Genomic DNA, 26,867 nt, shown 5'->3' with positions numbered 1-26,867 from the left:
TAAGTTCAATCATTGAGGCAGCAGAAGCATCATTTGGTAAAGGTGGAACCCGCAACAAGGGCTGGTTTGAGACCTACTCAGCTGTGATGATATCTGCCATTGATGCAAAAAACAAAGCCTACATGATGCACAACATAAACCCAACAACTAAGACACTGCAAGACCTTAAAGTAGCCAAAACAGCTGTGCAAAGGAGAGGGAGATACTGCGCAAACAAACACAAGATCAACTTATGTCAAGAAATCCAAACTGCATGTGACAAAGGAAATCTACGAGCTATGTACGAAGGGATCAAGAGAGCATTCCCATGAAGTCAGCAGATGGTGAAGTACTGACCGACAGAAGTAAACAGATGTCCCACTGGGCTGAACACTGCTGTGAGCTGTACTCCTGTGAGTCAGACATCTCCCAGTCTGCGCTCGATGTTCTCCCACAACTTCCTGTCACGGATGATTTAGATGAAGAACCCTCATCACTGGAGCTCGAGAAGGCCATAGACCGCCTCGTGAACAGAAGCGCACCAGGCAAAGACGGAATCCCAGCTGAACTGCTCAAGCACCGAAGGTCCCATCTATTGCCACATCTTTATGACCTTCTTCTTCTCTGCTGGAAAGGCTCTGTTCCACAGGAGATGCACGATGCCAAAATCATCACACTATACAAAATCAAAGGTGATAGAGGAGACTGCAACAACTACAGGGGTATCTTGCTCCTTAGCATCACAGGGAAGGCCTTTGCTATGGTCGTACTTAAAAGAGTCCATTTACTGACAGACTGAGTATATCTGGAAGCACAGTGCAGTTTCTGTGCTGGCAGATCTACTGTGGATATGATCTTCTCCATACGTCAGCTACAAGTGAAGTGTAGGGATCAGAGTATACCCCTTTACCTTACTTTCGTAGATCTCATTAAGGCATTCGACACCGTCAGCAGAGCAGGGCGCTACAAGATTTTGGAAAAAATTGGCTGTCTATGAAGCTCCTCAGTCTCATCCACTCCTTCCATGACAACATGCACTGCACTGTACAGTTTGATGGCTCCACTTCCAACAGTTTCTGTTGGTGAAGAATGGAGTGAAACAGGGTTGTGTCCTAGCCTTCACTCTGTTTGGCATCTTCTTCTCCATGCTCCTGACCTTTGCGTTCCCTGCAGATATGGAAGGAGTCTACTTGCACACTAGGTCAGATGGCAAGCTCTACAATCTATCAAGGCTGAAAACGAAGACAAAAACACATCACATCCTGATCAGAGAACTCCTCTATGCTGATGATGCTGCACTAGCCGCTCACACAGAAACTCAGCTACAAAGCCTCATGAACTGTCTCTCTCATGCCTGTAACATTCTCCTTGATTATAAGCATCAAGAAAACCAAGGTCATGGGACAAGGTGTTGCATCTCCATCCCTAATCACACTAAATAACACCCCACTTGATGTGGTTAGCAAATTCTGTTACCATGGGTCCACGGTGAGAGACAATCTGTCCCTTGATGCAGAGCTCGATACACACATAGGGAAAACAGCTATCACCTTTGGCTGACTTGCGAAACATGCATGGGATAACACCAAGCTGACCCTTAGGAGCAACTGATGGTTTATAAGGCCTGTGTTCTCAGCACCTTGCTGTATGGCTGTGAAACATGGGCAACTTACAGCGACCAAGAAAAGAAGCTCAATAATTTCCATCTTTGCTGTCTGTGGTGCATTATGGGTATATCCTGGCAAGACAAAATCACAAATGTGGCAGTCCTCTCAAAGGCAGAGCTCCCAAGTGTGTTGGCACTAATAAAACAGAGACGGCTTCAGTGGATCTGACACGTCCGCAGGATGGAAGACAGTCGCAAACCCAAGGACTTTCTGTACGGTGAGGTAGCTGGGGCCAGACGACCAGTGGGTGCCCAAAGCTCCACTTCAAGGATGCTTGCAAGTGTGATATGAAGGCCCTAAATGTCGACTATTGCAGTTGGGAGTCACTAGCTAGCGAAAGAGGGAAATGGCAACACATCCTGTGGACTGGTGTGCGCTACCATGACAACCTGTTGCTACAGCAGCTTGGCAACAGGCGCCAAAGTCAAAAACAACAACTCACGGTGTCACTTGTCAGCTTCATGTACGGTTCTTGTGGCAGAACCTGCCTCTCAACGATTGGCCTTCACAGCTATCACAAAGGTGCACCAAGAGAAGTCACTCTACCTGAATGGATTGTTTGCTACATGTCTATCATCTTTCCTAGATGGAAGGATGCCAATCCATCTATTACTAGCCCAGCTGTGATCAAATAACTCAGCACAGACCAAAGATATCCTGGGGCCTTTCAGGCCTGCATGACCCTCCTCCTTCTTAGGTAGTCCCTCGAGGATGAACTGCTCCCACTCTAGTTCGATTGTTTCAGAGATGGCTGATAAGTCCAATGCGTGCTCTGCAGACTCTGCCACATGAGGGGCAGGTGGTGCTTGAAGGGTCAGGTAGATGAGTAGTTTGGAGGTTTGTGATCTCCCTCTGATGCCTAGACTTCACCTCCACATGTTCCCGACCTAGTAATGTTCTATGTTCTTAAGTGTCTCAAGGTGTCCGATGACTTCCCGAATGGGTTTTTTCCATCTAGGATGGTCATGGAGCCAGGGACTCCCATGGGTCGATGGGGTTGTTTGATCACTTCAGGGATGCTCTGAGGAGATTTCTAAAGTGTTTCCGCTGTCCTCCTGGGAGTCTCCTGCCACGAGCAAGTTCTGAGTAGAACAGCTGCTTTGGGAGTCTGGTGTCAGGCATGCGAACGACATGTCCCGCCCAGCGGAACTGGTTTTGGGTGATTAGCACCCCAATGCTGGGCAGGTTGGATGTTGGACCGCCTTTCTTGCCACCGGATTTGGAGGATCTTGTGGAGGGACCTCTGGCGGTACTTTTCCAGTGCTTTGAGGTGTTTGCTGTAGGTTGTCCAAGTCTCCGAAGCATTTGGAGCGCAGGGATCACTGCTGTCCAGTAAACCATGATCTTAGTCATGCGTTTGAAATCCTGATCCTCAAATACTCTCTTCCTCATTCGGCTGAAGGCTGAGCTGGCACATTGGAGGTGATGATGAACCCCGTCGTCTATGTCAGCCTTTGCCGAGAGGAGGCTCCCAAGATATGGAAAATGGTCCACATTTTCCAGGATCTCGCCATTGATCTTGATTGATGGGGGGAGCTGTTGTGTTGTGGGAGCCTGTTGCAAGAGGACCTTTGTTTTCCGACTGTTTAAGGAAAGACCCATTTTCTCCTATGCTTCAGAGAAGGAGTCGACAATGTTCTAGAGCTCAGTTTCAGCGTGAGCGCACACACGAATGTCATCTGCATACTGAAGCTTGCCCATTGAGGTTGGAGTGATTTTGGTTTTGGATTGAAGGCGTTGTAGGTTGAACAGTTTCCCATCTGTTCTGTAGATTATCTCCATGCCTGTGGGCAGTTTGCTGTAAGTGACATGTAGCAAGGAAAATGGACAAGAGGGATTGGTGCGATGACACAGCCTTGCTTGACCCTGGTCTTGACAGAAACAGGGTCTGTGGTGGTTCTGTTGGTGAGGATCACGGCTTGCATGTCATCATGGAGTAGACAGAGGATGGTGACAAACTTCTGACGGCAGCCAAATTTGAGCAGAATGCTCCATAAGCCTTCGTGGTTGATCGAGTCAAAAGGCTTTTGTGAGGTCGAGAAAGGCCATACAGTGGTTGGCATTCCTTGCATTTTTCTTGGATTTGCCGCTCAGTGAAAATCACGTCTGTGGTGCCTCTCGATGGGTGAAAAACACAGCAATGCCAGAAGAAGTTCTTCAGCCACTGGGAAGAGGTGATTGAGGGGGATCCTTGCAATGGTCTTCCCTGTGGCAAACTGATGGAGATTTCTCTAGTTGCTGCAATCGATTTTGTCTCCCTTCTTGAATACAGTCATGATCACAGCAAGCACTCCTGATCCCATATGAGGGATATAAGGTTGTGCAGTCATGTATTTTCGCCATGCTTCAAGATTTCGGCAGGAATTCCATCTGTTCCAGATGATAGAGAAAGAGAAATCTCCAAGCCTGTTTGTGAAGAAGACACTGAGACTAGGATGCTTTGGTGGAGATTGTTTATTGCTTGTCACAGAGCTTACTTCTGCTCTCCAAATTCTCATTGCATTGCATGGGTACATACCAAACTGCTTCCCAAACAGCCAGCATAACATCTGCCAAATAAAACTTCTCATTTTATTTTAAAATCAGAAGCAGTATTTAATCTCCCACGACCACCGCCCCCACTACTCTCAGTAGTTCATTTCGCAGAGGCCAGCATGCTACATTTCAATCTGATGTTGATTTGGTAGTTTTTTTTTGGTTTCATCTAGAAAAGGGGTTCCCGGTACGTACATCAGTCAAGAAGTCATGCAAGTTGTAACTCAGTGATATCATAAAACATCTGTGTAACAAGATTGTGTTTGACAATCTGAAAATATAAACTTAATTATGCAATGGCTGTGGCAATGTGATCACAAGATCTATGCAGATGAGGAGGCTATTCAGCCATCATAGCTAATCCTTTAGTTAAAGTAATAGTTCCCCAACATCCCAGTAGCCTGTTCAGAAAGAGATTGCATTTATATATAGTATCAAGATGCCTCAAGGTGTTTCACAGTCAATGAAGTACTATTTGAAGTGTAGTCACTGTTGTAATGTAGGAAACACAGCAGCTAATTGGCACATAGTGAGATCCCACAAACAACAATGGGATTAATGACCAGATAATCTGTTTTGGGTGTTTGAGGGATAAATATTGGCCAGGAGACGGGGGATAACTTCCCTCATCTTCAAAATAGTGCCATGGGATCTTTAACATCCACCTGAGAGAGTAGAAGGGGCCTTGGTTTAATGTCTCATCCAAAAGACACACCTCTGAGAGTGCGATACTAAAGGTTCCCTTCCTGTCTGGATAAATGGTCCCCCCAAGTCTGAATGGTCTCCCCATGTCTGAATGGTTGCCGCCTATGTCTGGATAGTTTCCCCCAATATCTGGATGGTTTCTCCATGGTGCTGTCAGAATGAAAGCTCTCCCCTGTCTGAGTGGTCTCCCCTCCCCCTTGTCTGGATGTAGTCTTCCCTCCTGTCTGCGTTACGTTTTCCTCATCTGGGTTAGGTTTCTCACCTCCACCCAACACACACACCCCTGCCGGTCTGGGTGACATTTCCCCAGTGGTCTGGGTGAAGCACCCCCCCACTCCCATCCCTCCCCCCCAAAATCTTGGTGAATGTTTTCCCCCCTTCCTCCACTGACTGGGTGAATGTTTTGCCCCCACCCCCAGGTGAACGTTCTTCACCCCGTCCATCCACCCCACTCTGGTCTGGGTGACATTTCCCCCCAGTCTGGGTGAAGCATCCCCCCCCCACCCCACCCCAACAACATCTGGGCGAATGTTACGCCACCCCCCCCACCCCCGTCTGCGTGAAGATTTCAAGGTGAAGATTTTCTCCTTGTTTTTATATGTCGAAAAAAAATTGTTCGTTGTGAAGAAAGAAAGACTTGCATTTGTATAGTGCCTTTCACGACCACAGGAAGGCAGACACTTTTATCATTTTTCTACTCTTAATACACACAGGGAATCCCCGTTTTTTTTTCATGCTGCCTAGTTGATTACAAAGTAATGTTCACATCTACTGGGCGCAGAGTTCATTGACAAGATTAACTCCTCGTAACAGAAATCTGGTAAGATTTCAAAAGAAAACTGAATCAATTATGTGATCATCACACACTCTGATTAGTTCCGGCTCATATACCTCCTCTAATAAACTAGGGCCGATTCTACCCCTACCCATCCAACAGAAACCAGCATGTGCGACTCACCCTCACTGACCGTCTCCTGAGCAGACGAGGTGGGCACTGACTAGAAGCCAGCAGTGTCCTTCTGTAAATATGGAGATCAGGCTCAGGTGATGAGTGTAGTTGCAGTGGGAGGCCTGTGCAGGGGAAGCTGTTGGGGTTTTCCCAACACACTAACCAGTGGAAAGAGCAAACGGAGCCAGGAGAGGCACAAAATTGAGGATCAGAGGATTCAACATTGAACTGAGGCTCTGTCTACCCTCACAGGTGAGCGTATAAGAGCCCATGCTTCTATTTCAAAAAAGAGCAGTGGAGTTCTCCATGATCTCCTGGCCAATAGCTATCTCTCAAGCAACATTACTAAATACAGGAAATTTGGTCATTATCGCATTGCTGTTTGTGGGATCGTGCTGTGGGCAGATTGGCTGCCGTGTTTCCTATATTACAACAATAACTACATTTCAAAAGCACTTCATTGGTTGTAAAGTGTTTTGGGATATGTGAAGGTGCTATAGAAATGCAGTTTCTTTCTTTCTCATCTTCTCCAGCATGCGTGCCTCCTCTGGCGGAAATGCCTCACAGACTAGCTTCAGTGCAACTGGCTGGATTTAATGTAGGCGGCAGGGGTTCTGCCGCTGGGGCCAAAAGTGGGGGGTGGACCCACTCTGGCAGGCAATGGGACCTGGAGCCGCATTTTGCCAATGGTAGCCAATTAAGTGGATGCCGCAGCAGCAGCCGGTCCAATCAGAGGGCTGGTAGTTCAGCCTCAGCAGCATCATGGCTAGTGGTGGCCACTGCTGGGGCTGCACCTGGAGAATGAGGGCACATCAAAATCAGCTAAGTGGGGTCTGGGGCGCCAGGGCCAGTCAGGCAGGCCCCGGAGAGTGTGGGAGGGCAGGCGGGGCCATTGCCATGGGGTGGCCATTGCCATCAGGGGGCCCCTCTGAAGAGATTTATGACTTTAACCCCCTATTAGGGACTAAACCAAATCAGGAGTACATCCATATGAATCTCCTTTAATCAAGTTCAAACCAGACAAATTCTCGTAGACACTTATTTGGGTCCAAAGAATTGTACTAGCTTTCCCTCAAAGAAAGAAAAGCAACAGAGAATATTACCATTTTTTGGATAGCCTATTTTAATAATTATGGCTGTCATAAATATCCCAGATAATATAAGCATCTGGGAACTCTCTTCAATACGTATCTCTCCACTTAAAGAGACATAGAGAGGGGGTTCTTTGTAGTTGTATACAAAATGCTACAAGAGATGATTTATTAACTTTTATGTATTTATTAAAGAATTTAACATGCAATATACATCAGTGGATAAATATATCACAATATCAAATATTACTAAAAGATGTAACACATAATCTTTTTTCTAACATAGAATCCAAAGTCTAACCTTGCTAATGTTACAGCAAAGATATCTTAGAATATCCAGAATATCCTTAATTTACCTTAAATTCCCCTTAGTTGAGAAGCATGATTTGAGGATTCATCGCTTCTAATCATTGCTTCAAAAACCTCTCATGTTTATACTGTTTCTGTAGTGTCATCTGACTTCCAGCATTTAGATGTGACCTTCCTGTGTGTGTTTAAAATCCATATCTTTAATTACCATTTCCACTTAATGTTTTACTGAAATTCCTTTGCTGTTAAAGTTGTGAGCATTTATCTGGTCAAAATGTTTATAATTGTATTTACTTAACCTCTTGTTCCGTGAGTACATTCCATTTATTGTTTCATTCTCTATAATTGCCCTTTCCTTGGCATCCAAAGCAACCTCCAGAGCCGACCTGTCTGCACCACTTAAGTTTATTGCTACCTCTTACTGACAGGATATTTCAATGTGTGTATTTATCTTCCAAACTCCTGACAACAGAGACACAAATGGATTTTCCAACTTGTTTCTGGTTCATAACAGGGACCCTGAAATTCTTGAACTCTACTTTCTTAAAGGGGAATCTCAGTGAGTTCTAAAAACTGACCATTCATTCAATCCCTAACTCTAAAAGTCATAATACACTAGCTATTTCCAAATTCTACTTAATTAAGCCTATTACACCAATATTCCATTACACCTCCCTGGGCCAGAGTGCCCAAAATGGAGGCCCCCTCCTGGGAGCCTGCAGGGAGGCTGCCAGGGTTTACCCCAGGTCTCCCCCAGCAGTTGGTAAAATGCCAGCGGAGGCGAGAAGAGGCCACCTAAGTGACTCAACTGGGCTGCGGGCAGGCGGGTCATCTGCCACCTTTCCTGCCAATGGCAAGATGGCATGCTGGCGGGAAGACGATGGGCACGCTACCCAACACCTTCCCGCGCCATTTTGCCAGCGTTCCTGCCTCCCAACCCGACCCAAAGGGCTGATAAAATTCAGCTGAACCAACGGCGATTTTAGGAAGGGTAGCCAAAAGCTTGATCAAAGAGATGTGTTTTAAGGAAGGCCTGAAAGGAGGAGAGGGAGGTTGAAAAATGGAGGGAATTATGGAGTGAATTCCAGAACTTTGGACTTAGATAGCTAAAGGCATGGCTGTCAGTCGTGGGGAAAAGGTAGAGGGATATCCACAAAAGGCCAGAGTCAGAAGAATGAGAAGTATTGGTGAGAGCATGGGGTTGTAGGTCTGGAGGATCTTACAGAAGAACAAACTGTATAACACTATAAAGACCCCAAGGCACTGTTTCGAAGAGCAGAAGAGTTATCCTCAGTGTTCTGACCACTGTTTATCCCTCAAACAACATCACTAAAACAGGCTGCACTGAGTGCTGCTGGAGGGCACAGAGTGTGAAGAAGGGAGTTTGGTAAGTGAGTGAATTTTAAGGGTTAATCTCTCTCAAGTCTAGTTTTTGTTTTGTTTACATTTAGCAATCATTTGAAATTACTCTTTAAGTTAAGAGGTAAGTTAGGTTTCTTACAGTTTTAAACAAGGATATACACACTGTCTGAGAGTAGCTGTAGCTAGTTAATTAAGTAGCTAGCTTAAACTGCTCTCTGAGCTCCAGCAGAGCTGACACATACATTTGAGAGTATAAATGCAGGGGACTCTCAGCGCTGCTTGTTTGCATTGAGTGCTGCTGGATGGCACAGAGTGTGAAGAAGGGAGTTTGGTAACTGAGGGAGATTGGTGAGGAGAGGAACTATAAATTAAAAAAAAAATTGTCTGCACTGAGAGCTGCTTTGAGTGCACAGAGTGTAAAGTGGCAGTTTGGTGCACGAGGGAGTTCTGTGAGGGAGGGGCTCCTTTATTTTTTTACCTTTTTTCAGCCTCTAGTAGCTGCCTATCTCTTCGGTAGGGAAAGAAGCTGATTGGTGAGTAACTTGTAAGTTATTCTACTCCTAATTGTAATAAATAGTTTTTAAAGTTACGGTATGGTAGGTCAGCTCGGCCGAGTGGAAGGTACATCCTGCGGTTTGTGTCCTAGACGAACATATCTGCAGAAACTGTCACCAGCTGCACAAGCTTGAGCTCTGAGTTTCGGAACTCGAGCAGCGGCTGGAGTCACTGTTGTGCATCCACGAGGCGGAGGACTACGTAGATAGCATGTTTAGGGAGGTGGTCACACTTCAGGTTAGGAGCATGCAGGCAGAGAGGGAATGGGTGACCGCCAGGCAGTCTAAGAGAACCAGGTAGGTAGTACAGGAGTCCCCTGAGTCTATCGAGGGCGATGGCTCCTCAGGGGTAAAGCCTGGCTATCCGACCCAAACCTGACTAGACCCAACTACATGTGTCAGGTTCAGCTCGGATTGAGTCTATCTTCCGAATCCAGCATTCGGGTTCAGTTCGGGTCGGGCTGGACAGTGCCGCCTCCGGGAACTCACGGGATCAGGCTCACCTGTGATTCCCCACAACTCCATCTGCAGGAATAGCCTGCTGCGGGAAAGGATGAACAGGGTCACAAGTATTACCATTTGGACAAGGTAGAGCACAATAACATGTTTGATATCATTAAATTTATTGTGATATCCATGTCGGGTGCAACAAAAAAATTAAAGGACTCAGGCCTGGGTCGGGTTCGGGTTGGCTGTGGTCAGGTTGGGCCCGGGTCAGGTTTCAATTTTATACCTGAGCAGACATTTATTCAAGGGAGTGCAGCCAGAGCAAAGTCCGTGCAGGAGGGAAGGAAGAAAAGCGAAAGAGCAATAGTGATAGGGGATTTGATAGGGGATCAGACAGGCGTTCCTGTGGCAGTAAACGTGACTCCAGGATGGTGTGTTGCCTCCCTGATGCCAGGGTCAAGGACGTCACTGAGCGGCTGCAGGACATCCTTCTGGGAGAGGGTGAACAGCAGCGGCTCTGGTCCACATTGGTACCAATGACATAGATAGGAAGAGGGATGAGGTCCTGAAAGCAGATTTTAGGGAGTTAGGAAAGAAATTAAAAAGCAGGACCTCCAAAGCAGTAATCTCAGGATTACTCCCAGTGCCACATGCTAGTGAGCATAGGAATAGAAGGATTGAGCGATTGAACACATGGCTGGAGAATTGGTGTAGGAGGGAGGGCATCAGATTTCTGAGGCATTGAGACCGGTTCTGGGGCAGGTGGGATGTGTACAAGATGGATGGGCTACGCCTTAACAGGACCAGAACTAATATCCTCGCAGGGAGATTTGCTAGTGCTGTTGAGGAGGGTTTAAACTAGCCTTAATAGCCACTGCAGGCACTGCTTCACAAACCACTGATCATCTCCAGGCGCTTACCCATTGTCTCTCGAGAAAAGGAGGCCAAAGAAGAAGAAGTATAATGAGCAGCTGAATCGATATCCCTTTTTTCACACCGTCACCCAACGTGACACTTTTGTTTGTTGGCTGTAAGATTATTGTTCTAAAAGGGTGTGTAAGGAACTTATATCCTATCTAGCTCAATTCAAATTACCACAGCCAATTGAACTCTGGTTAACGTCATGCTTACAGTGCATTTCATGATAAGGTAAACAAGATTAACAGGACAATCAAGATTCATGGAATACCAATGGAGAAAGGCTGTGGAGTTAGCTGGTGTCACTCTAAAGAAAGGAAAGAAAAACTTTCATTTCTATAGTGTCTTTCACGACCTCAGGGCATTCCAAAGCTTCACAGCCAGTGATGTACTTTTGACATGGGGACATTGTTGTAATCTAGGAAACCCAATAACCAAACAGCTCACAGCAAGCTCCCACAAACAGCAACATGATAATGACCAGATAATCTGTTTTCTTGTGATATTGTTTGAGAGATAAATGTTGCCCAGGACTCTGGGAAGAACGGCCCTGCTCTTCTTTGAATAGTACCGTGGGATTTTCTACACCCACCTGAGAGGGCAGTTGGGGCCTCTGTTTAACGTCTCATCTGAAAGGTGGCACCTCTAATGGTGCAGCAGCCCCTCAGTCATGACACGAGGCTTAGAGCTGGAAACAAACCTCTTCTGAAACCTTTACCTAAAAGCCAGGGAAAATTGAATGTGACAACCCCTTTAATAACTTCCGCAGTGCAGATCAGAAAGAAAAACTCCAAAAGCCAGAAACCCGAGTTAAAAAAGGCGCTTTACAGATTTTTTATCTATTTCCTGTGTTTTTGTCACTTCATGCCTTTCACAATGTTATTTTCAGATTTGTATCATTTTTATTTCAAACTTGATAAAAACTGGGGTATGGTTGCGTACTGGTTATGTTACCTGGCTTGACTAATTATCCAGAGAATGTGAGGTCAAATCCCAAATTGAGATTTGAATTCAGTTTTAAAAAAATATGCAAATAAAAAGCTGGTCTCAGTGACAGTGACCATGAAGCTCTTAGATTGCAGTAAACAACCCAACTGGTTCACTAATGTCCTTTAGGGAAGGAAACCTGCCGTCCTTACCCGGTCTGGACTATATCTAGTTGACATATAGCATGGTTGGCTCTTAGCTGGCTTCTACAGTGGCCTAACAAGTCACTTAGCTTGTGACTTGTAGTCAAACCGGTTAAGGATGGGCAATAAATGCCAGACTTGCCAGCGACACCTATATCCAGAGAATGAATTAAAAAAACAATGCAGTGTAATGTCTTCACACCAATGATTGCGTTATTGTACCATTGCTTGTAAACATGGTAAAGAGGTTGACGAAATATATTCCGTGGCAACCAGTATTGCTTAAATGGTGTTATTGTCTCATTGGGAATCCAATGAGCTGTTTTTTTTTTAAACCTTTATAGGGCGGGACGCGGTTGAGGAGTCTAAACACAACACTCACCCAAATTTACCTATCCATTGCACTGCCTGCCTGTGAACCCAGCCCCAAGTGGAAACAAGTTGTTCACTGATTACATGCACTGTTACTATTTCATGATGCCATCAACTAATAATGAAATATATATGAGACTGGCGTATTTATGTGACAATTTCATGATGGGAATTGGCCATGTACAGAGGAAGGAGCTGGAAAAGTTAGCGCATAACAAATTTGGGGCTTTATAAATGGGGGCAAATAAGGGCCATTCTGATAACTTTGTATAGGGTGTCAGTAGGCCACTGTTAGAGTACCATGTTCAATTTTGGGAGCTCCTGTTATATGAAAGGTATTAAAACTATAAACAATGTAGAGTGTAGATTCACTGAGATAATATGAGGGATGGGAAGCTACAGTTATGAGCCTTGAGATACTGGGACTGTTGTCACTGGAGCACAGAGGGTAAGAGGAGATTCAGTACAGTTGTTTGTAAATTTGAAGAGTTTCAATCAATTTAAAATTGTTGTTAAGAGAATGTAGCAACAAAAAGGACATGGCCTCAACCTTGGCCACCACTCAATTCGATCACGCCTGATCTGTATCTTAACTCTATTAACTAGCCTTTGCTCCATAACCCTCGATACCCTAACCCAAGGAAGATCTGTTGACCTCAGTCTTGAAAACTCCAATTGACCGCCGTATCCACAGCCTTCTGGGGCCGAGAGTTCCAGATTTCCACAACCCTTTGTGTGGAAAAGTGCTACCGGATTTCACTCCTAAATTGCCTGGCACTAATTTCAAGATTATGTTCCTTTGTTCTTGATGCCCCACCAAAGGAAATAGTTTATCTGTAACTATCCTATTAAATCTTTTTATCATTTTAGACACCTCGATCAGATTGCCCCTTAAATTCCTAAACTCAAGTGACTACATGCCAAGTTTATGCACCCTGTCCTCAAAATTTAATCCTTTTAGCCCTGGTATCATTCTGGTGAATCTGTGCTGCAGTCCCTCCAAGTGCAATATATCCTTCCTGAGGTGCAATGTCCAAAACTGAATGCAGATGGGGTCTGACCAAGGCTGTATAAAGCAGAAGCAAGACTTCCTCTGCTTTGTATTCCAGTCTCCTTGAGAAAAAGGCCTCTTTAACACAGAGAGTTGTTAAATCATAGAATGCTTTGCTGTTTGATGGAGAGGCTGTTCTATCCTTTGGGAGAAAGAAAGAACTTGCAGTTCTATAGCACCTTTCATGACTTCAAGACATCCAAATGCACTTCACAAACAATGCAGTACTTTTGAAGTATAGTTACTGTTATAATGTAGAAAACATGGCAGCCAATTTATGCACAGGAAGCACCCACAAACAACAGCGTGATCAAATAATCTGTTTTTTGTGATGATGATTGAGGGATAAATATTGGCCAGGACACTCCAATGGTTCTCCTTCGAAGTGGTGCCATGGGGTCATTTACATCTGCCTGAGAGGGCAGACAGGCCCTTGGTTTAACATCTCATCTGAAAGACAGTACCTCCGATAGTACAGCACTCCCTCAGTACTGCACTGGCAGTGCCGACCTGGTTTATGGAGTCAAGTCTTTGGATGGGACCTGAACCCTTGACCTTCTGACTCAAAGGGGACAGTACTCCCACTGAGCCATGTGGAAAAGTAGATTAATAGTTGAAGCAGTGGAACATACAGGGCCATGGGAAGAGAGCGGAGCAGTTTTGGATTACTCCTGAAAAGAGCCAACACCAACATGATGGGCTGTGTGGCTTCTTCCTGCGCTGTAAGCTTCTCTGGTTCTAAGATCTCTGGCTGCCAGCCTTGAAAAATCTGTTTTTGCCTTCTACAAGGGGTCAGTGCCCAAAGAACAGTATGAAAGTATTGTTGAACAAAGAGACATGCTGTCGAAGCTTTTCATCTTTCACTCATCAGGAGGACAGACACAAGAATACCAAATTTCAAAGGGAGCAACAATTTTTACTGCATGAGAAAATATGCTGATCGGTTGGCAAGTCAACTCTGATAATCTGAGCAACAGGTGAAGCAAGCTGTTTCACACTTCTACTATGCAGTAGCAACACGAGTGGTATTTTCCACTAACAGGATGCTGCCGTCAAGCCAAAAGGACATTCTGCCTACCACACAAATGAGTAATATGTATATGAATTCCAGTGCCGGTGCAATGCCAGGTACATAGGCTATACATCCCAATGACTGGCGGATCATATCAAATAGCACAACCCTTCAGCTGTTCACAAAAGGCAGAATACTGACCGTACTCAACAACCCCGTACTTGCAAAACTCAGAACACAATGTCTAACATTGATGTGATTCCGCAGTTGGACAGCACTTGCTGAACAATCCTGAATGTGCTAAGAATTACACTGACAACCAATTTAAGATTTTCAGTCAGGCTTGCAATGTGGCTCACTTACGCTTGTTAGAAGGTACATATATTCACACACAGGGACCTGTCCTCTGCAGGTAAAAGGAACATATCCAGGCACTGCACCTTTTCTGAATTAAACAAAAGCGTGGGGGACAATTGTTCCCTGGGGCATTCTCCATGGCAACACTTCGACCAATCTCTAACATTACACTTGGAGTCAGTCAGCTCAGTAGGCCCAGATTGTGCTGAACAATCAGGAGCCGCATGAAGTCCCTTCACCAGCTTCACGCAAACAATAAATAGCAAATACTGAAAAACCACTAAGAGTTAAGGGAGGGGAAGGAAGGAAGGACTCTTTCTTAAAATCATGTAAAGAATTAAGAATAAAGAAGCAAGATTGTGAGGAGGGAGAAAAGGGAACAAATTAAACCACTACACCTTAAACAAATTCTGCAAATCCGCCCGGGAGGTAAAACAACAAAACAAAATCATATTATAAATAACTGGAATGCACTGCTTGAACCGGTAATAGAAGCAGATTCAATTGTAACTTTCAAAATGGAATTGGATAAATATTTGAAGGGGAGAAAATTACAGAGCTATGGGGAAAGGGCAGACGTGTGGGACTAACTGGATAGCTCTTTCAAAGAGCTGGCACATATACGATGGCCCTAATGGCCTTCATCTGTGCTGTATTCTATAAAGATTTAGAGGAAGAAGAGTTACTTGTATCTTCAGCAGGTTTTGTATCGTGACAAGTGAGTAGTATTATAATATATCTATGAGGCCTGTATCTTTTCATATCAATAATATGTGCAATTTTTTATGTTGCTTCAATAAATGTTCTACATTTCATGACCTCAGACTTCCCAAAACACTACACAGTCAATAAATTATTTTGAAATACAGTCACTGTGGTAACGTAGTTAAACGTGGCAACCATTCTGCACAGAGCAAGGTTTTCATAAACTGCAGTGAGATAAATAATCAGAACATAGGAATTGTTAGCTGAAAAATACCCGGTTCCTCTAGTTAACCTTCTACCATCCTAATAATCACTTGCAACAATACTGGAGTCGTTTACTAATCATAGCAATCAATCTCTATCAATTAGTCTACGACAGACCCAGACATGAGGTGAGGAAAATGCCCAGTGATGAAGAGCTTTGGGAATCATAGGTCCAAAGTCACCTGTTGCTCGCAAGCATGTAACACTTACCACATGGCATGTCTCAAATTACTCATATACTGTAACCCAAAATGTTATTTTCTGCAAGAAACCTATCTAATTTGCATTTGAATGAGTCAATACTATCAGCTTCCACCACCACCTCCTGAGGGACTGTGTTCCATACATTGACCACTTGCTCACTGAAAAATTGGGCTGAATTTTCCTGGCCCTGTGGATTGGAGATGGGGGTGGGGTTGGGAAAATGGGGAAGGAGCTGCATCGAGACAACTCCCTAACGCAATCCCATCGCTGGGGAAGTTTCCTGGGGTAGCCTGGGAATCGGGTTGGCTGCCCACTGAGCAGAGGCAGGCAGCCAATTTGCATGCTTAAGGCCCCAATTAGGGGTGATTTTCACGCCGTCCCATGGGGAGTGCCCACACCCTCGCCCCCGGCCGCATGAAGAGGCTGCCAGCTCCATCAAAGCAGCCTCGGTGCGGTAGGCTGAGGGGCCCTTAGAGCTGAAGGCTACATGCCCCGAGGAGGGGCCCACCCAGTAGGAAAGGCCACACCCGCGGCCCAAATGCTTCCCGAGGAGGTGTTTCCCCTCCTCTCCGAGGGGCCTACCAGCTTGATCCCTCTGAAATCTTCCTATAAATTTTCACTTCCGAGGGCACCTCCATGTTGAGGCGCCCTTGAGGTCCTGACCTGCCTCAGCAGTGCCCACCTCTCCCAGTGGAGCTGCCGAGGCTCTCGGACTGCGGGTTCTCTGATTGGGCTAGCAGCATTGGGAGCCCGCTCACCATCCTTAATAGGACAGCGAGTGCGGAGGCGGCAAATTAGGAGGTCACCTCCAGAAAGATCGCTGAGCCAGTCTCGCTCCTGTAAGTGTGGGCTCAGGCCTCCCATTTGATCCCAACATTGGGGCCCCGGATCCCATGGGAAAATCCTGGCATTGTTTCTGAAGATTAGTTTTGAATTTATCCCACCCGTCAAATGCAGGCTGATTCCTCTAGTTCTAACGTTTTAGAGAGGGTGAAACAATGTGTCATGTCTACATTATTCAGTCCCTTTAAAATCCAAAACGCACCAATTGTATCACCTCTGAACCTTCTCTTCAACTTGCTCAATTTACATAATCCATCCTCATAATATAATCCCTGCTTCCCTATAATCATTTTAGTTACCTGTTCTATATCCTTTCAATCGCAGCAATATCTTTTTCATACTGTGGTAACCAGAACTGTACGCAGTGTTCTATGTGTGGTCAGAATGGGAGGATTACTTCACTATTTAGGCTCAATACTGATTTTTTAATACGTTCCAGCACCTGATTTTCCTGATCCCAGACACCTGTCATTTCTATAAGATTTGTGCCACACTTTCTGCAGTTTCTTCCCTTATTTCCTTAAGGCTGATCGTGTCTTGGGATATTTTATGTCCACCCGAGAGGGCCTCATGATTTTGAATGCCAAATTTCCCCTTAACCTTCTCTGCTCCAAGGAGATCAATCCCAGTTTCTCCACAGAATTGAAGTCCCTCAGCTCTGGTACCATTCTAGTAAATCTCATTTGCATCTTCTCCAAGGCTTTGACATCATACCTAAAGTTTGATGCCCAGAGCCTTTATCCTGACTGTCTCATACCTCCCAACCAATTATAACCCAACTCTACACACTCTCATTTCCCCTTCTTATTAAGTGCTCTGATCACTCTCTCTGGATCGCTTTGTTGGCTTTTTGGGTGACATAGCTGAACAACCAAATTCATTCAGCACGTTACCTCAGAGAAAGTTGTTTTCACTATCAGACACCAGGCTGAGACATTCATGTACAAACACGCCTTCACAAATGCAGAAGGAATCTCTGTGCTCCTTTGTACCCTGGGAAGATCTCATGTGGGAATGAAAAGCTGCAATTATTCATCACTTGACTGAGCACCAACAGGACTTGTGCAAGTACTTTCCAAAAATCTGACAACCACAATGGTGACAGTTGGATCAGGAACTCCTTCATTACCAAGCCATCCCTTGCAGCTAATTTGGAAAGAGGAAAGCCTCTTTGTGTTGGCAAGTGATGAAATACTGAAGCTGGCAGCAATTATTTTTCAAGCCTACAGTGGAAATTTCCTGAATTGGCAGTGGCCTCTGAGGTCACTCATTCCCTTCGTGTCCATTAATGGCGAATCAGAATACTCAGATTCAAGACAAACTACTGAGCACGTCCCATAGTTGGGAGTGACCTCAGACTTTACAACAACAACTTGCAGTTCTATAGTGCGTCTAACATAGCAGCATGTTCCAAGGTGCTTCTCAGGAGCGTTATCAAATAAAATTAGACACCGAGCCACATAAGGAGATATTAGGGCAGATGAAAGAAGTTTGGTCAAAATGTAGGTTTCAAGGAACATCTTAAAGGAGGAGAGAGAGGTACAGAGGCGGAAAGGTTTAGGGAGGGAACTCCAGAGATTAGGGCCAAGGCAGCTGATGGCACAGCCTCTAATGGTGGAGCAATTAAAATCGGGATACGCAAGAGGCCAGAACTGGAAGAGTGCAGATATCCCGGAGGATTGTAGGTCTGGTGGAGATTACAGAGATAAGGATGGGAAAGGCCATGGAGGGATTTGAAAACAAGGATTAGAATTATAAAATCAAGATGTTGTTTAACCGGAAGCCAGTGTAGCTCAATAAGAACAGGGGTGATGGGTGAATGGGCCTTTTTTTTATTGTAGGGCTGGAGGAGATTACCTTTCTGCCCAGCAACCCTGAAAATGAAAGCTCCAACTGCACCACTGATGACACAGTGTGTTGTACAGTTCATGACGAATGGTACTTCATTTCTTTTCTGTTGCTGAGGGTAACAGTGATATTTTTATGTTATCATTTACTTTTGCGGTGTCAGATGTGGTTGTAATTGATTTCCCCTTCTTTGCTTTGTTGGGTAACAACCAGGAGGCTTCAAAGTTTTGCTCAGGGGAGGCCTGTTCTTGAAACTTGAGAACTAGAAGTCTTGCCGTGGGCCAATTAACAATATTGGTGATAATCAGGGAATATTACAACCATACAAAATTACACACACATGATTTTTAATACAATACTGGTACGTTCGCAAACTGGGAGACAGGATTAATTGCCATTTTCAGATGAAGCAAGCTTAGAGGGGATGAGGATAATTGGATCAGGGTGTCCAAAGAGAATAGCCATAAATTCTGTACTTATTCTTATATTTTATTTCTAATATAAAAATTCCCAGTTCACAGTCATATTGTAATTACAGCCTCCTACCAGATGTGATGCGATAATGCCTCAACTGGCAGGAGGCTGTAATTACAGTGTGATGCGTTTACACAGGCAATTTCCATTATAAATGGGGAGACAGGAGTTTATAATCCAAGAAGTTGATATGAAGTGCACGCAAATATAGCATTTTTAATATATTACTCGTTCATTTCCCGTAATGTTGTACATAGTATATTGGAGAATATGGTCTCTCGCTTACAGATGTCTTTATGTTGCTTGTTTCCTCTGTGCGTCACCTCCTCTTTTCCTATGATGCTTTTCTCTCCTTAATTCTACTTGCTTCTCCCTCTTTTTTTCTATCCTTTGAACTTTGAGGTGAACAGAGATTGCATGGAAACTGTGGTCCTCATTGGTTTCCGTTCCACCACCTCCCCCACTCATACTTCTCCATATCGTCTCACTCTGCTTGAAACTCTCACTCACCCTTTTATTGTCTGCTCCTCCTGTTCTGCTGACGCTCACCTCCACCAATTCCCCCCCCACTCCCACTCAAACCAATTTGCTTCCACTGATTCCCCTCATACCCTCCCTTCATATCAGTTCCTCTCAAAGAGGCTTTATTTGCCTTCAAAATTTAATTCACTTCTTTTTAGAAAGAAATCATTTTAGAATGAAGAGAAACACTGGCTCTCTGCTGTTCTCTCTTTACGTACCCACATAATAAAGTATCGCTGTTGTATACTACACAGCATGACACCTTTGGCATCGGAAATATTTATCGGCTGCAGGAGTAACAAGTATTGTAGGAGTTTACAATCACAACCAAAGGTAGTCATAGTGTCATAGAGTTATACAGCACAGAAACAGGCCATTCGGCCCATCTTGTCTGTGCCTGTCATACAGCACCCAACTATTCTAATCCCATATTCCTGCACTTGGCCCGTAGCCTTGTATGCTTATGGCGTTTCAAATGCTCAACTGCCTCTACCAGTGCATTCAGACAGTGCGTTCCAGATTCCAACCACCCTCTGGCTGAAAAAATTTCTCCTTAAATCTACTCTAAACCTCCTGCCCCTTACCCTAAATCTATGCCCCCTGGTTCTTGACGCCTCCGCTAAGGGAAAACATTTCTTCCTATCTAACCTATCAATGCCCCTCATAATCGTGTCCCCCCTCAGCCTTCTCTGCTCTAAGGAAAACAAACCTAACCTTTTCAGTCTCTCTTCATAGCTGAAATGCTCCAGCCCAGGCAACATCCTGGTGAATCTCCTCTGCACCCTCTCCAGTGCAATCACATCCTTCCTATAGTGTGGTGACTAGAACTGTACACAGTACTAGTCCCCAGATGATAGTGGGGATTGAGAGGTCATGAGGTGGAGCTCAAGCTGTCAGGGCATGGTATGTAAGATTGAAAGAGTTTATAACAGAAATATATAAATATATTAATCCCTCATATTTAAAGAGTCATTAACAAAAATAAATAAAACTCACCCATACAAATATATAACAATATATAAACAGCTTATAACAAACATTCTAAAATCCCCTTACACCAAAATTTAAGTGGTTTATCATAAAAAATATAAAGATATCACCCTAGCACTAGTGGCCAGCCAAGGTACAAGTGATAGTCGCAGATTAAAGGCAGGGTGCAGGGACCAACTGCTTCTACGGAGTGGGAGGAGAGAGGCAGGGGACTGAATTTAATGGGCCCTCCAGAGACAGGCTTGGAGGCAGAGAGGCCAATCGAATTGCAATGGGAGGCAGGGGCGGAGGGCCCGTCACCTTCCTGTCGCATCGGAATTTAGTCGGGGATGGAATAAGCCGAAGATGGCCTTCCCACAGTTGAGGTCCTTATGAGGCCTATTAATGGCCACTAAAGGGTCTCTTCCCGCCACTGCTGGAATTATGCCAGCGGGGGTGGGCGGGGGCGCCTCTGCCGTGTGTAGAAGTTGCCCAGTAATATGAGGCAACCTCGCTGTGGGCTTGTGGGGATGGGACACGGTCCTCTGTGGTTTTGTGCTCAGGTCTCCGAACTAGGAATTGAATTTATAACCTCTGAGTTGAAGATGAGAGTGTTAGTCACTAATCCAAAGCTGACACTGGTCTTAAACAGTGAGAAACCAGCTCAGTGAGGGGCCAAGTCTGAAAATATTTTCTTCAGTGGACCTGTTTGGGGTTCCACTTTGCAGGATCCATTCCACGTTTTTAGATTGGGACCTCAAACTGGGCACTTTAGGACATTTTAAATAGGGGCCTGCTGAGGCAGGCTTTCAACTTCTAGCAAAGATTGGGAATTTAACCAACATTGTCATTTGTGCGGGGTTTGGTAAGGATAAACATTTAGAGCTCACAAAACAATTGGTAAGTTAAACTTTTGATAATATCTGTTATTCCTGAATATATGCCGGGTGGAGCAAGGCAGCTGAAGGCTGTCGCATATTGTAAGGTGGCATCTATTGTTTTCAACATGTCACATAACAATATGTTTAAAGCCTCACCAGCTAGTGTGGAGTACACTTGAAATCTTCAGACCATTCACCATTTTTACTATATAATAGACTGAAGTAACATTATATGAATAAATGCACATTGTTTCTTGCCCTCAGAATTCTCCCACACCCATCCAAGCTCTCTCTTCCCCTCTCCCTGAGCTGGAACCATTCTGGTAAATCTCCTCTGCACCTTCTCAAGAACCCTCACATCCTTCATGAAGTGTGGTGACCAAAACTGGACACACTACTGCATTTGGGGCCTAACCAGAGCTTTATAAAAGTTCAGCATAACTTCCCTGGTTTTGTACTCACTGCCTCTACTTATGAAGCCCAAGATCCCATATGCTTTACTAACCACTCTGAATATATCCTGCCACCTTCAAAGATCGATGCACTTGCATCCCCCAGTCCCTCTGTTCCTGCACACTCTTTAGAACTGTGCCATTAAGTATATGTTGCCTCTCCCAATTCCTTTTGCCAAATGCATTTCCTCACACTTGTCAGTATTAAATTCCATCTGCCAACTGTCTCCTCATTCTGCTAGCCTATCTATGTCCTGTTGCACGCAGTTCATATCATCGTCATTGTTTGCTGCACCTCCAAGTTTGGTGTCATCAGCAAATTTTGAGATTCTACTCTGTATTCCAAGATCCAAGTCATTTATATATATCAAAAAAGCAGTGGTCCCAGCATTGGCCATAAGGCAATTTAACAGGTACATTTAAACATGTCATGGTAAAATATGCAATATTTTGGAATTAAAATTTTTTTGTTTAAACCTTATTTTAGACAACAGAAATTTTTAGTTACTGAGGGGAAACAACTCAGAAAGCATTTTGAGAGAATTGTGGAAACAGAGTGGCCAGATTACACAATCACGGTGATGAGTTCACATTGGGAGTTCCATTATGAATGTAGACATAGGAATTTATAATGGAAAAATTAACACCAAAATCTGACATAAACATAACGATAAGGACTGAAGGGGTGCAGACATTAAGCACACCAATATTTATCCCTCAAGCAACACCTAAAGGTTATCTAGTCATTATCTCATTGCTTTTGTGGGAGCTTGCTGTGAGCAAATTGGCTGCTGCGTTTCCTATATTAGAATAGTGACTGCGCTTCACAAGTACTTCATTGGCTGTAAAGCACGTTAGGAGGTCCGGAGAGCATGAAAGGCACCATACGAATACAAGTCTTTTTTTTTACTGGATGACAGGAGGTGGGTTCCTGCCTGCAATTTATCAAATTGAGAATAACATTAATCCCATTGGCTTTGTACCCAAATGTGTGACGTTGAGTTTCCCATTGGCCTGTACTTACCAGAGGTGAGGTGTCTCATTAGATGGAGGGCGAATGCAACAAACAAAACAATGCCCAGTGCGGACCCAGTGATTAAGACCCTCTCAGGCTAATGTCCGGTGAGTGAGAAGGACCTGAAAACAGAGAGGGGGAAAGACATCATCCTGCTATATTGAAAATAATATTGTCAAGCAATGCTCAGTCGGAATTGTCCTCCAGTTGAAAACAGACAGGTTTAATAGACATAATAAGACATGGCGAGCAGTCAGATACGCTGAACCTCTCCATAGCATACAAGGCTACGGGCCAAGTGCTGGAAAATGGGATTAGAATAGTTAGGTGCTTGATGGCCGGCACAGACACGATGGGCCGAGGGGCCTGTTTCTGTGCTGTATAACTCTATGACTCTGCATGTGTGATTCTGAATGCAACAACTTCTCTGCTGTCTCCAAATCACAAATATTTCGTACAAACTAATTGAGTTGTATCTGAATGTCTAATAATTTTTCATAGTATACCTAGTTCACTCTTTTGTAGAAAAGAAAGTATGATTAGAAGACTTTCCCAGCTGTTTCCTAATTCTCAATTTATTTTGTTTCTTCTCTCTTAGCAGATAGCCCAGGATGTAAAGCCTGAGAGGTATGAAACCTTGCATCCATACTTCATCCCAAGGGGTCACAGATACAAGATTATATGTTTCGGATTTAGAATACAGGGCAGGAAAAACTTCTTTATACACGGTTAGGAGTTTGTGGAATCCACTTGCAGAGTTGGTGGTTGAGGCAGAAACAATGTTCATAGTGAAGATTAGGTTGATTAGGTGGTTCAAGGGATATGGGAAGAGGGTGGGTAAATATGATTAGGACAAATTGCTCATGTGGAGGGTAAACAAAATTTAATACTGAGCCACAGCAGGAGAAATTAGGACAGGTGATCAAAAGCTTGGTAAAATAGGTAGGTTTTAAGGAGCACCTTAGAGGAGAGAAAAGTAGAGGGGCAGAGAGTTTTAGGGAGGGAATTGCAGAGTCCTGAGGCCTGGGCAGCTGATGGCAAGGCCGCCAGTGGTGGAGTGAATAAAATCGGGGTGCTCAGGAGGCTGGAATTGGAGGAGTGCAGTTATCTCGGAGGGTTGTAAAGGCTACAGAGGTAGGGAGGGGCATCTTAAATCCCTTTAAGGGAGATCTAAAGATTATAATCACTTTGGTGCAGAGGGAATGAAAAACATGAATGAAACAAACACTAGGGAGTTCCTTCTGAGTTTGGATTTACATAGAATTAGATTAGAAGTTAGGGGAAGTCATGATCAAACTGTATAGGGCACTGGTCAGACCACACCATAATCGAGACACAAGAGAGACAATGAAGCATTGGAGACAGTACAGAGGCCTGAGTTATCATGGAATGTCTGGTAGAACATGGGTTCTTCAGCTATTATCTATCTAATCGTAGCTGGAGAATCACCTGCAATGGCTTCTCTTCCTGCCCCTGCACCTTTAATGCCCATGTGAAGTAGCTTGGGACATTTACCTATATTAGAGGAGCTTTAGACATAAAAGTTTTTGTTGTTATTGTTGTAAAGGAATCGTAAAAGAGGTGATCATATAGAGAGGCCCATATAGTTCAGGGAATAGAAATAGTAAATCTGGAATGTTACTTTAAACATTAAGTGTCGAACCAGTGGGTTACAGATTAAAACTGCAAATTGCAAGTTGCAGACTAATAACAGGGAGTTTTCTTCACACACTGGGACAGATCTTGATTTGTTCACTGGTATAAAACAGATGATGATGAGTTAACAGCTCATTTACTTCAACGAGAATAAAATTGGGTGATGTAACACGGGCTGCCGACTCACTATCACCCATTCTCCACTCTCGCGCAGTCAGAATCTATCCCAGTGCATGATCGACCCATGAAATTGACTTCCAGCGTTGTGCAGGACAAAGCCTCGGAATCATTTAAGAACCAATTGGATGCTAGACTGGGGGCCGTTACAGTTTTCTGGATGGATGAGCTGAGATACGACGAACGGCCTCGCTCATCCATGATCATCTTGATCTTGGTTTAATAGGAAACTGATTCCGATTTACCCCATTAGTGCGATTGTACACACAAATGCCGTTGTTGCATTCAGAAGTTTCAGGCACCGTGATTTCAGAGACCACTCGAGCCCCCACTATCACTGTCGTCACAACTAGTAGAAGAAATTTGTTCACAATTAATGGTTTGGTAGTTCTTACTAATTATGCTTTGTGAAGTAAAGTAGCCTTTTCTATGTGGCAACACCACACCTGGAGGATCATGATTTGACTATATCATAATGAAGCTCTCAGGAATATGAATAGGATTTCTCAGTTCTTTTGAGAGATTCCTTAGGTTATGAAGACCACCTTTTCGAATGCCCGTTCAATGAAAACCCACATAAAAACAAGAAATGCTGGAATCACTCAGCAGGTCTGGCAGCATCTGTGGAAAGAGAAGCAGAGTTAATGTTTCGGGTCAGTGACCCTTCTTCGGAACCAGAGAAGGGTCACTGACCCGAAACGTTAACTCTGCTTCTCTTTCCACAGATGCTGCCAAACCTGCTGAGTGATTCCAGCATTTCTTGTTTTTATTTCAGATTTCCAGCATCCGCAGTATTTTGCTTTTATTTCAATGAAAACCCACACCTCATTGTGAAGCTTTCTGAATGGATTCAAATTTCATTTCAGTTAGAATGTTAGAGGGACCCTTTCAACAAGACAGGCTTCACCTGGTGAAGCTGGTCAGATTAGATCTATATGAACTGTGTCAGCAAATACACACGTACTTAAACAAACAATAATTTACTTTAATTGACAGCACAAATATTGTGATTGTTGTGCCCGGAATGAAGTTTGGAACACTGAACTGTTTGCAAAGTGGGAATTTACTGACCTTTTATAATGTATAACTATTTACAATTCTCAAAGCATATTTAGTGTGGAAAAACTAACATGCAAGCAGTAAAATCAAATGTGTGGAATTATCCCAAACATTTGATGCAAATTGAAAAGTTCTAAGAGGGAATAATTCATGCTGATTATTTTCATCAAGTAGTTAGTGAGAACTTTGGGATAATAAGGGATTAGCAGGTTTAATTACACCTTGGGCTTTCTATCTCTCAAATTGATTGAACTTTGGGCACCCTAGTGATTAATCACTTGTGAATGACTAACAATCATTGACCGGAAGGAAAACCAGTCCAGTAACTAGGCAACAGAAACACAAGCAATGTTTGTATGAAACATCCGATCATATTTCACCCTGATTCTGCCCAGTTAAAAAAGCTGCACCGTTTCGACAGGGATGAAGAGTACAAGACTAGCAGAAAGCATCATTTGGGGGAGATTTGCAACCCAGTGTAAAACAAGTGTTGCACATCGGCCGCCTGTGGTAGAAATAGCCTGGTTTTCATTTCCAGTGATATCAATGGTGCTGAGAATAGGCAGTTTGTGTAACAGGTGGTTGATGAACTACCAGCTGTACAATACTGGAAAAACAGCAAATGCTGGAAATACACAGCAGGTATGACAGCAACTGTAAAGAGAGAAACATTTCAAGTCAATGACCTTTCATTAGAACTGGGAAAAGTTAGAGATGAGCAGCTTTTAAGCAAGTACAGAGGCAGGGAAATATGGGTTAGTGGTGGAGGGTGAGAGGGGTCTGTGATAGAGTGGAGTGCAGGAATGGTCAATGACAAAAGGATTATGAGACAAGTATAGAAACAGTTCTGATGAAAAGGTTATCGACCTGAAATGGTAACTCTGTTTCTCTCTCCATAGTGCTGACGGACCTGCTGAGTATTTCCAGCATTTTCTGTTTCTATTTCAGATTTCCAGCATCCGGAATATTTTGCTTATGAACAAAAGAAGCCAGTTTTGCCCCCAGCAGTAAGTTTAACATCTACCCCACATTTGTCCAGATGTTGAACCGGAATCATCAGTGTTAATGAGCAACAACATCTTGCATTTTATATGGTGCCTATACACTAAAAAATCCCAAGGAGCTTTGCAGGAGCATTATCAAATTAAAATGGATGGTGAACCAAGGAGAGAGGGAGCGGTGGATAAAAACTTAGTTGAAGAAATGTGTTTTAGAAATGCACTAAAGGAGGAGTGAGAGGTGAAGAGGTTTAGGGAGTGAATTCCAGACCCTGGGTCAGAGACGGCGAAAGGATTAGCCACCAATATTGGGCGTAGGGAGTGGGGGCCAGAGACCAGAATCAGATGAACAAAGAGTTTGA

General features: G+C 44.1%; 1 protein-coding gene across 7 annotated transcripts in view; it reads left to right on the top strand.

Annotated features, from left to right (window-relative positions):
* The window catches only part of plekhg7 (pleckstrin homology domain containing, family G (with RhoGef domain) member 7), a 128,961-nt gene that overhangs the window by 43,090 nt on the left and 59,004 nt on the right, over positions 1-26,867 (top strand). For 6 of the 7 annotated variants that reach the window (XM_068059693.1, XM_068059690.1, XM_068059689.1 and 3 more), the window contains one exon: positions 23,214-23,242. In XM_068059693.1, coding sequence (XP_067915794.1) covers positions 23,214-23,242 — 29 coding nt within the window. The remainder of the gene's footprint in view (positions 1-23,213; positions 23,243-26,867) is intronic. The other variant, XM_068059694.1, reaches the window with a different exon arrangement.

Source organism: Heterodontus francisci, chromosome 27 (genome assembly GCF_036365525.1).
Source record: "Heterodontus francisci isolate sHetFra1 chromosome 27, sHetFra1.hap1, whole genome shotgun sequence".
Classification (NCBI taxonomy): Eukaryota; Metazoa; Chordata; class Chondrichthyes; order Heterodontiformes; family Heterodontidae; genus Heterodontus; species Heterodontus francisci.
This window is presented reverse-complemented; position numbering and strand designations above follow the sequence as displayed.